This window comes from Schistocerca serialis, chromosome 5 (assembly GCF_023864345.2).
Source record: "Schistocerca serialis cubense isolate TAMUIC-IGC-003099 chromosome 5, iqSchSeri2.2, whole genome shotgun sequence".
NCBI lineage: Eukaryota > Metazoa > Arthropoda > Insecta > Orthoptera > Acrididae > Schistocerca > Schistocerca serialis.
Genome location: NC_064642.1, coordinates 468603053 through 468615269, shown reverse-complemented (window position 1 = coordinate 468615269; position 12217 = coordinate 468603053). Strand labels below are relative to the sequence as shown.

Here is a 12217-nt window from a genome sequence, read left to right as displayed (position 1 = left end):
CTCTTCCTAGTACGCAGAGTTTCAACTTCAACGCAATTATCACGTGGTAAACGTCGGATTCTGTATGGCCCATTGTAAATCAGAAAGAATTTGTGACTCAAGTGTTTCTTCTTATATGACAATGAATGAGCTTTAATGAGAACTTTCTGACCAATATATAATTTCTTTGCATTTGCTTTGTCGTGTAGTTTTCTCCTTTTGTCTGCTCAGAATTTATATTTTTAATAGCCAAATCAGTTATGTCTTTGTGTCGAAGTTTAAGTATATTCGGAAAAGGTACCAGCTCTCTGATTCTGTTCGGTGGTTCTTCATTCTTCAGTACAAGAATAGGTGGCAAAGCAGTGGAGTCATGAGGCATTTCATTCAACATGTTTTGAAATAAATGTAAATATCTGTCCCAATGCTGATGCTTTCTGTGACAATAAAGGCTGCAAAGCTTATTGATTTCTTTCATAATCCATTCAGATGGGTTACAATGTGGTTAGTGCAATGAAATTAAAACGGGTTTGATTTTATGGTTCCGAAGCATGTGTGACCAAACACCAGATCTGAATTGCGGTCCGTTATCTGAAATGACTTTACTAACGTGTCCAACTTCACGTAAGAAATTTTTAGCAAAGGCGTTGGATACAGACCGTCCAGTGGCTTTACGTAACGGAGTGAAAGAAACAAATTTTGAAGTAAGTTCAACAGCGACTAGAACGTACGAAAATCCATTCGATGTTCTGACCCAAGAGATCGACAGCAGCAAATTCTTTTAATTTAGAAGGAATGATAGGAAACAACGGAGCACGATGTGAGATAGTAGATGGTTTCGCCTTTTGACAAAGTTTAAAAATAGACAAGACTCTTCGAATTCTCTTTTCCATATTGTTAAAATAACAAATCGTTCGAAGAATTAGATAACATTTTCGTGGACCAAAATGTGCGTAGCTGAAATGAATGTACCAAATGAGCTTATTAACAAAATCGTCTGGAATGCAAAGTACCCATAGCTTGTCAGCATCAGTGCAGCGTTTGAAGAGTATGTTGTTTCTAACCAGATAATAATGCCGAATCTGAGTGTGCGTCTTTTCATGCCATTTACTTTTGATGTCTTTCCAAATCGGATCTTTATCTTGTTCATGAGCAATGTCCTTTAAAGATGTGGTGATGAAGTTTTCAAATGCGACTTTCTGAATGTAAAGAATACTGAAATTTTTCTCGAGATTGCCTTCTTTGTTACTTTTCTGAAGCCCAGCCGGTGCGCGTGACAGTGCGTCCGCAACAATGTTCTCCTTGCCGGGAACGTAGACTATTACGAAGTGGAATTCTTGCAGAAACAATGCCCAACGTTTTAACCTGTCATGATTTAATTTTGAAGACATAAGAAATTGTAATGCACGATGATCACTGTATACTTTTACGTGCTTGCCAGAAAGAAATAAACGGAATTTGTTAAATGCCCAAACGATAGCTAAAGCTTCTAATTCGGTAACGGAATAATTTTTTTCAGATTTTGTTAGCATTCGGCTAGCAAAAGCAATGGTTTTCTGAACAGTAGTGTCATTTTCTATGGCTTCTTGAAATAAATGGGCATCAAGACCGACTTTAGAAGAATCCGTGCTAAGGCAGAAATATTGTGACAGATCTGGATGAGTTAGTGTTGGCGCATTAAGTAGCGATTCTTTCAAAGAATTGAATTCCAACTGTGCTTGTTCGTCCCAGTTCCAAAAAGTATTTTTTCCAGTGAGAGAACAAAGTTTTGGTGTAACTAGAATTTGCATATTCAGAAAACGACGGTAAAAATTTACGAGACCTAGAAAACTGCGGACTTGTTTTTTTGTGGATGAAACTGGAATGACTGATTGCTTCTAACTTTTCAGGATCCGGATGAATGCCTTCAGAAGAAATAATATGTCCCAAAAACCTCACCTTTGACCTACCGAATTCAGACTTTTCGAAGTTAACTGTAATTCCAGATTCTGCAAAAACACGTAACAAACTGTTGAGGATGCGATTATGTTGTTCCCATGAGGCTTCTGCTATTAGAATATCATCCACATATAAGGTGATGTGACGTTTTAAGAAATCAGGTAATATGGAATTTAGCCCGCGAATGAACGCTGCCAAACAAATGTTCAAACCAAAAGGAAGTTTCCGAAATTGATAACAAACGCCGAAACAAAGAAAAGCTGTGTATTTTCTACATTCTGGATGAAGTTCGATGAGATAAAAACTGGATCTGAGGTCAATAGAAGACAACACTTTTACACCATTAAAATTTTGAAGAAGTTCTTCCATCGTTTGCGGCTTGTCTGTTTCAGGAATGATGATAGTATTGATTTGTCTCGAATCTAAGACAAGCCTGATCGATCCATTTTTCTTCTCAACAACATGTGATGGATTGTTGTATGAGCTTACTGCAGGCTCAATAATGCCCTCGTCAAGCATAGATTGTTTTTCTGTTCTAACATGGTCCCTATAAAGTGCTGGAATTACGTATGGTCTAACACAAAATTTAGTATGTTCACGAACACTAAATTGGTATTGAAGTCACTTGATTGTTCCTGTTTTGTGATTAAATACTGTGGAATGTGCTTGTAAAATCTCAAAAAGGTCCTGCCTATCAGTGTCATTACAATTCTCAATTGTTTGAATTTCATTCTGAATTAACTCATTAGTATCAAATATGCCGTCGACATCATCCCTGTCAGTACTTGCAGAGTGATTGTTAGTGTCTATTTCCGTAGAAAATTCCGAACTGTTGTCTAACAGAAAGTAAAGCCGATTAATTTCCTCGTCATGGTTTGAGAGCCAAATTTCAAAGCTATTGACTTACCTTCTTTCTCTAAACTTATTTCAGCATCGTGAAAGTTTAAGATTGCTTAGTATTTATTCAAAAAGGCTACTCCCAATATAATTTCCGTCGACAATAATGGAACAATAAGAAAGTTCATAGAGAAGCTGTGGCTTTGACAAAAGAATTCTAAGTTGGCTTGTTTGCGTACATCTACACTTTTTCCAAAAATTGCACCTTGTAATTTAATCTTACGTAAAAGAAGTGTGGGGCAATCGTTCAATTTGTTGCATTTGCTAAAAGCTGTTTCATTAATTACTGAACTGGGACTGCCAGAGTCAAGTTGTTGTTGTTGTTGTGGTCTTCAGTCCAGAGACTGGTTTGATGCAGCTCTCCATGCTACTCTATCCTGTGCAAGCTTCATCTCCCAGTACCTACTGCAGCCTACATCCTTCTGAATCTGCTTAGTGTATTCATCTCTTCGTCTCCCTCTACGATTTTTACCCTCCACGCTGCCCTCCAATACTAAATTGGTGATCCCTCGATGTCTCAGAACATGTCGTACCAACCGATCCCTTCTTATAGTCAAGTTATGCCACAAGCTCCTCTTCTCCCCAATTCTATTCAATACCTCCTCATTAGTTATGTGATCTACCCATCTAATCTTCAGCATTCTTCTGTAGCACCACATTTCGAAAGCTTCTATTCTCTTCTTGTCGAAACTATTTATTGTCCACGTTTCACTTCCATACATGGCTACACTCCATACAAATACTTCCAGAAACGACTTCCTGGCATTTAAATCTATACTCGATGTTAACAAATTTTTCTTCTTCAGAAACGCTTTCCTTGCCATTGCGAGTCTACATTTTATATCCTCTCTACTTCGACCATCATCAGTTATTTTCCTCCCCAAATAGCAAAACACATCTACTACTTTAAGTGTCTCATTTCCTAATCTAATTCCCTCAGTATCACCCGACTTAATTCGACTACATTCCATTATCCTCGTTTTGCTGTTGTTGATGTTCATCTTATACCCTCCTATCAAGACACTGTCCATTCCGTTCAACTGCTCTTCCAAGTCCTTTGCTGTCTCTGACAGAACTACAATGTCATCGGCGAACCTCAAGGTTTTTATTTCTGCTCCATGGATTTTAATACCTACTCCGAATTTTTCTTTTATTTCCTCCGCTGCTTGCTCAATATACAGATTGAATAACATCGGGGATAGGCTACAACCCTGTCTCACTCCCTTCCCAACCACTGCTTCCCTTTCAATCCCCTCGACTCTCATAACTGCCATCGGTTTCTGTACAAATTGTAAATAGCCTTTCGCTCCCTGTATTTTACCCCTGCCACCTTCAGAATTTGAAAGAGAGTATTCCAATCAACATTGTCAAAGGCTTTCTCCAAGTCTGCAAATGCTAGAAACGTAGGTTTTCCTTTCCTTAATCTTTCTTCTAAGGTAAGTCGTAGGGTTAGCATTGCCTCACGTGTTCCAGCATTTCTATGGAATCCAAACTGATCTTCCCTGAGGTCGGCTTCTATCAGATTTTCCATTCGTCTGTAAAGAATTCGCGTTAGTATTTGGCAGCCGTGACTTATTAAACTGATAGTTCGGTAATTTTCACATCTGTCAACACCTGCTTCCTTTGGGATTGGAATTATTATCTTCTTCTTGAAGTCTGAGGGTATTTCGTCTGTCTCATACATCTTGCTCACCAGATGGTAGAGTTTTGTCAGGACTGGCTCTCCCAAGGCTGTCAGTTGTCTACTCCAGGGGCCTTGTTTCGACTCAGGTCTTTCAGTGCTTTGTCAAACTCTTCACGCAGTATCGTATCTCCCATTTCATCTTCATCTACCTCCTTTTCCATTTCCGTAATATTGTCCTCAAGTACGTCGCCCTTGTACAGACCTGTATATACTCCTTCCACCTTTCTGCTTTCCCTTCTTTGCTTAGAACTGGGTTTCCATCAAAGCTCTTGATATTCATGCATGTGGTTCTCCTTTCTCCAAAGGTCTCTCTAATTTTCCTGTAAGCAGTATCTATCTTACCCCTAGTGAAATAAGCCTCTACATCCTTACATCTGTCCTCTAGCCATACCTGCTTAGCCATTTTGCGCTTCCTGTCGATCTTATTTTTGAGTCGCTTGTATTCCTTTTTGCCTGCTTCATTTACTGCATTTTTATATTTTCTCCTTTCATCAATTAAATTCAATATTTCTTCTGTTACCCAAGGGTTTCTACTAGCCCTCGTCAAGTACTGCCATAAATTTTACGTCATTTACTGTAATGTGAATCACAGGATGTTATGTTTTACGTCGTGTTCCTGGAGTAAGATGTCCCTAATGTCTACCATTTTTACGTAATTACTAGCTACGGCAGCTGCGTCGTCAGTTTCATAAGTACGTTTTGTGGCTGCCAGCGGTATGGGTCATTGCCTATTGTCTCTTTGTTGGCGTGCGTCGTTATTGGGATTAGGAGACCTAACTTCCACAAATTCACCTTGTCGAGAGGGCACTGCCCTGTTTGAATCCCGCCAGTTCTGATGCAATTCAGGTCTGTCGTTTTGTCAGTAGTTTCCATAGTTTCTTTCTTGTCGGTCACGTGGTGGAGAATTTCTCCCTGAATCTTAACTGCGCGCTGGACCATTCCATCTGAAGTTATTCTGTCTCCCTTGATAATAATTATTTTGGTACCCATATTGTCTGTTTCTCTGATTGACTCTGTGATAGTCATTACCACAGAGAGGTGATCTTTCCCTGTAATTATTACTACTCTGCCAACGGTTGTCATAAGGGTGGTGTCTGTTTTGGTCACGATTTACGTTGCAAGAATAGCCTTGTCATGTCCATTTATTATTTCTGTGATCGCGGAATTGTGACGGATGTGACCTGTAATTGTTGTGCTCCTGTTTTCGCGTTCCGTGATTGTCAGTGTCAATTTCCAGTTCTTGTAACAGTCCCTGAAAAGCTTCAATGTCGTCTTTGCAACGTCCTGCCAAAATAGTATGTCGTAAATGTTCAGGCAATTTGATTAAGCAAATGTGGATGAGTTGTGAGGGGCTGTAAGGGTTTGACAGGTACTGATTCTTGTGCAACATGTCTTCAAAATATTTCACAAGACTGGACAATTCAGATTGTTCGAAATGTTTCATCATTATGATGCTATGTTTTACTCGGTCTTGTGTGGCTTGAGACCAATATGTTGAGAGGAAGGCATGATAAAATTCTCCTTCACTGTGGCAATCGTGAATGACCGATCGCATTCTTACAGCTGGTTCATTCTCTAAGTAGCCACACATAAATTCTAATCTGTGCTCTAATGACCAGTTGGGAGGAAAACAATGAGAAAATTGATGAAGCTACACTTGTGGATGAATGTCGTAGTCAGAATTCTTAAATGTTTTGAATTTACGTGTAGTAATGAACAGCTTATAGTCAAAATCATCGTGTCAGCGAGTCGCATATTGGTCAATGTTACGTCGTGTCGGCGGTTCCATCTCAAAATTCGGTGCACCTTGCCAATTTCTTTCATAATTTCCGAAATGCCCTGTGTTATTATTTTGTGGCTTTTCCGTGTTTCTAAGTCCCTCTTCCCGTGTTGGAGCGCGAGTGTCCTCTGAAATATGTAATTTTTATATTACTTGTGCCAACTGATCTTGTACTTCTCGGATTTCTCTTTTGTGTTGCGTATTAATTTGATTCTGATTTTGTTTGAATTTCTTAATTTGTTCATACTCTTCTGTGTCAGTGAAGGCGACAGGTCCTGTGTCATTCAGATCATCATCCGCCTTTGTAGATAAATTAGTAAACTGGTTCGAAAGTTCGGCTACTTTCTCCGATAGTGAACTTATTTCCTCAGTGTGTTTTTCTGAACCAAGTTTCATTTGTGTTGAAATCGTCCATTTGTGTTGAAATCGTATCTAATGTGTCCCTCAAGTTTTCCAGAGTTTTTGCAAGTTGCGTAACCGAATCGGTAGATGCAACTGAGTCAGTTGTAGCTTGCAAGATCTCATGATTTTCATGGACAATAGTTTGCAGTTCTTTTATGGCTGCTTCGTGATTCTGTAATATATTTTCATGCCGCAAAAAAAAATAGGTTGGAAATGCTCACAAATTTGTGTTTTTACGTCATTACAGACTTTTTGACATTTCGATTCGATGTTATGTAATTCAGTAGTTAAATCTTCACGTGTTTGTTCAAGCGTGGTGTCTAACTTTTGAAGATTTTATTCCATTGCGTCTAAGCGTTGCTGTGTTTGTCTCTGGTGTTGTTCCATTGTGTCTAACTTTCGAAGATTTTGTTCCATTGTGTCTAACTTTTGAAGATTTTGTTCCATTGTGTCTAACTTTTGAAGATTTTGTTCCATCGTGTCTAACTTTGGTAGCCTTTGTCCCATTTGTTGCATTAACTGTAATAACAATGCACTGGTGTCTGAAAAATGTTCCTCAGTGCTATTTGGCACTGCATTTTAACCGGTAATATTCGCATTTTGAAAAGTAGAAAATATGTCTTGACTTATTTGAGAAAACGGTGAGGACGCAAAACCTCAATCTACGGTATTTGCAAGATTGTGTCCTGTCATTTCGGATTCCTGAGGCGAGCTGTTGCCGACCGATCGATCGATGATGCTTCCCTGTTCACTAATTGTTTCACTGCCTACACCATTATTTGCAGCCCGCTCCATTTCCCTACGCACAGCTACCAAATTACTACTTTGAACATTAGTTAATTCATTACTCGGTGGCGCTAACACACAGCTTTCGTCTTCACTGTCATTTCTCAGTTTACTTTGGAGCCTAGTATTACGTTTTTCACACACCATTATTGTCACAATATTTCACACGACAGCACAGAAAAGCACAATTTGAAGAGCAAAATAAGAAAACACATTAAAATAGCATTGAAAATAATATCTCGTTAATTGCTAGTGCAGCTGCGAAATACTTGGTGCAAATCTACCTGCATGCCACAACTGTTTTACTGTACAACAATGAAATACTGCAACTAAAAAGGAGATTCTCTCTACAATTACGCGCTAGCAATAAACAAAAGCTACACTAATTATACAAACTACAAGAAAAAATCAGAAGATTTCAGTGGGGTATCCTCAGCTAAGGGTCGACATATAAAACATCCCCTTAGAAAAATTATACATGACTGTGCTTAAGCTGACACACAATATTTTTAGCGCAACGGAATCTGACTTTCAATAATCCCTACAAAAGAATGGCCCTGACTAACATTAACCTATACCTTTCACAAATCACTTACCTCACAAAAATCTTCGTTACTCAAGCTACTGCAATACAGCGAGCGCCACTACTGCCAGCTAAATAAAAGATTCAAACTACTGAAGGCACTAACTACTGACAGGCATAGATAGCAAATGAAAGATTTTGATAGAGAACAAACAATGTATTTACCTTAATAGTGTTCAAAAGTCATTATATATATATATATATATATAACTGCCCAACGCTACGCGCTGTTAACAGCCAACTGCCCAACACTACAATAGCCAACAACAATGCAAACCAGCCACAGACTGCACACAGCACAGCCAGTGATTTTCATATAGAGCGCTACGTGGCGTCACCAATATTAAAACCTAAACAGCCTACTTACGAAGTTCTTGTAGAATCCAAGGCACGCAGAATCACTGCTGAATTTCATTCTAGAAATGGACCAACGTTCTTTTAAGTAGGTGGTCATAATGTTTTGGTTCATCAGTATATGTTAGCAAATGTACTGGGGTTGAGAAACCTACAGAAATTTTCATTGATGACGTCATGATCAGATATACCGTAAAGAACGATCCATTCATTTGTAAATGTAGGCCTACTTTGTTGCGTGCATTAGTGTTGTTTTATTGATTACCATTATTTTATTCTACAAGATAAATAATTAATTTTGGCTACACCTGCTTATTGCTCACACATGATTTAAACAAATATCAGAAATTAAGGAAATCTTTACATATAGTACCACTGTAAGTTTTTTAGTATGCTATGAATAAAATCTGAAGGCTGTAAACTTTCCCCCCTCCCTCCCCCGTCAAGAGTAATATCCCCCCCCCCTGCCCTCCCTCTCCCCTGGAGGAAAGCAGCTGTATTCATCACTGGTCTCGAGCGTTTCGTGGGTAACGTTTCAAAATAGATCAGAGCATGTTGCAGTGCGTTGGCTGAAGCAACACTGAGCGCTACCCAGAAGCAGATTTTGATTTCGCAGATTTGCAAAGAAGATGTTCACTTTCGACTAGTCTCCCTTTACTTTTTTTTACCGTCCCGATTTTATTTTGCAGTAAAATTATTTAGCTTATTTTCATAAGTGTTGTTGTTGTTTCACTCCCTGCTTCCCTTGAATCCAAACTCACACAAATTAATGGGTATGCATAGGCGAAAAAGAGATTTTCGCTGTCCGTTTGTAGTGTTTTTCTTTGTTTTCTAGAGAGCCAGCTTCTCATGCTGTGCTACGATATGTTTACTGCTGGTGCGGAAACGACAAGCAACTCTCTTAGATTTGCATTCCTTATGATGTTACGACATCCTGATGTCCAGGAACGAGTGCACAAAGAGATAAAAGAAGCAGTTGGTGCTGACAGACTCCCAACTCTCGAGGACAAAGACAGGTACTTACATCAATTTTACACTGGTGAACTTATGGGAGACAATTGTTAAAACTTGACAGCTAGATGATGTTTGTAATTTAGTGATACAGCTAACTAACTAATCTTAATTTTTGCAAACAGTTTACCAGACACTAATGTTAACGCTGATTCAAAGACAAAAAAAGGAACGATGCCCTGCGGAGGAATTACCCAAATGTGACAGAAATCAGTAGATGTGAGTATATGTTCGCCGGCCGGAGTGGCCGAGCGGTTCTAGGCGCTACAGTCTGGAACCGCGTGACCGCTATGGTCGCAGGTTCGAACCCTGCATGGATGCGTGTGATGTCCTTAAGTTAGTTAGGTTTAAGTAGTTCTAAGTGCTAGAAGACTGATGACCTCAGAAGTTAAGTCCCATAGTACTCAGAGCCACTTGAACCATTTTGAGTACATATACAGATCAACAAATGACAATTTAAAAAAAAAAAAAAAAAAAGAAATAGATCACAAATTGAGCAAGTCAATATCCCGTTGGTCCACCCCTGCCCCTTATGTCCTCCTGATGAATATTATTCCGAATTCTGTCCAATTGACAGGTTAGATCGCCAAAAACACGAGATGGTTGGAGGGCCCTGCCAACAAAGCCCCAACTATTCTCAATTGGGGGGATATCTGTGGACCTTGTTGGCCAAGGTAGGGATTGGCAAGCCTGAAGACAAGCAGTAGAAACTCTCGTCGTGTGCGGACAGGCATTATTCTGCTGAAATGTAAGCCAGGATCACATTCCGTGAAGGGCAACAAAATGAGATGTGTAATATCCTCGCTGTGCTGTAAAGGTGCAGTGGGTGACAACCAGAGGGGTCCTGCTATGAGAAGAAACGGCACGCCCAGACCCTCACTCGTGGTTGTCGTACCTCGGTGGCCGACAGTCAGGTTAGCATCCCACCGCTGTCTGGGGCTTCTCCAGACACTTCTTTGCTGGTCATCCCGGCTCAGTTCGAAGCGGGACTCGTCCCTGAAGACAATTCTACATCTACATTTATACTCCGCAAGCTACCCAACGGTGTGTGGCGGAGGGCACTTTACGTGCCACTGTCATTACCTTCCTTTTCTGTTGCAGTCGTGTATGGTTCGCGGGAAGAACGACTGCCGGAAAGCCTCCGTGCGCGCTCGAATCTCTCTAATTTTACATTCGTGATCGCCTCGGGAGGTATAAGAGGGGTGGAAGCAACACATTCGATACCTCATCCAGAAACGCACCCTCTCGAAACCTGGCGAGCAAGCTACACTGCGATGCAGAGCGCCTCTCTTGCAGAGTCTGCCATTTGAGTTTGCTAAACATCTCCGTAACCCTATCACGCTTACCAAATAACCCTGTGACGAAACGCGCCACTCTTCTTTGGATCTTCTCTATCTCCTCCGTCAACCCGATCTGGTACGGATCCCACACTGATGAACAGTACTCAAGTATAGGTCGAACGACTGTTTGTAAGCCACCTCCTTTGTTGATGGACTACATTTTCTAAGGAGTCTCCCAATGAAACTCAACCTGGTACCCGCTTTACCAACAATTAATTTTATATGATCATTCCACTTCAAATCGTTCCCCCCGCATACTCCCAGATATTTTACAGAAGTAACTGCTACCAGTGTTTGTTCCGCTATCATATAATCATACAATAAAGCATCCTTCATTCTAAGTATTCGCAATACATTACATTTGTCTATGTTAAGGGTCAGTTGCCACTTCCTGCACCAAGTGCCTATCCGCTGCAGGTCTTCCTGCATTTCGCTACAATCTTTTAATGCTGCAACTTCTCTGTATACTACAGCATCATCCACGAAAAGCCGCATGGAACTTCCGACACTGTCTACTGGGTCATTTAGATATATTGTGAAAAGCAATGCTCCCATAACACTCCCCTGTGGCACGCCAGAGGTTACTTTAACGTCTGTAGACGTCTCTCCATTGAGAATAACATGCTGTGTTCTGTTTGCTAAAAACTCTTCAATCCAGCCGCAAGCTGGTCTGATATTCCGTAGGCTCTTACTTTGTTTATCAGGCGACAGTGCGGAACTGTATCGAACGCCTTCCGGAAGTCAAGGAAAATAGCATCTACCCGGGAGCCTGTGTCTGATATTTTCTGGGTCTCAAATAAAGCGAGTTGGGTCTAACACGATCGCTGTTTCCGGAATCCATGTTGATTCCTACAGAGCAGATTCTGGGTTTCCAGAAACGACATGATACGCGAGCAAAAAACATGTTCTAAAATTCTAGAAGAGATCGACGTCAGAGATACAATTCTAATCCAGTCAATGAAATAGTCTGCAGACACCCAGACCTGCGGTGGGATACCAATGTGACAGTCGCCCTCCACATAGCCCTACAACCAGGAGTGATAGTCTAGCGCGCCATTTCATTTCATAGCAGGACTTCTTTGGTTATCAACCATGGCTCTATTACAGCAGAGCGGTATGTCCACAATATTCTATACCCCATTTTGCTGCCATTCATGGCAAACCATCCTGGGCTTATCTTTCAGCAGAACAACGTACACTCGCGAACAGCGAGAGTTTCTGCTGCTTGTCTTGGTGCTTGTCAAACCCTGCCTCGGCCAGCAAGGTCACCGGATCTCTCCCCAGTTGAGAAGGTTTGGAGCATTATTGGTAGAGCCCTCTAACCAGCTCGGAATTTTGACAATCTAACGCGCCAATTGGACAGAATTTGGCACCATATCCCTCAGGAGGACATCCATCAACTTTATCATTCAGTGCCAAGCCAAATAATTGCTTACATAAGGGCCAGAGGTGGACCAGCGTGATAT

General features: G+C 40.6%; 1 protein-coding gene across 1 annotated transcript in view; it reads left to right on the top strand.

Annotated features, from left to right (window-relative positions):
* The window catches only part of LOC126482004 (methyl farnesoate epoxidase-like), a 107637-nt gene extending 98172 nt beyond the window's left edge, over window positions 1-9465 (top strand). The window contains exon 6 of the mRNA XM_050105970.1: window positions 9236-9465. Within this exon, the coding sequence (XP_049961927.1) occupies window positions 9236-9465 (230 nt within the window). The remainder of the gene's footprint in view (window positions 1-9235) is intronic.
* Window positions 9466-12217: the final 2752 nt, after the last annotated feature.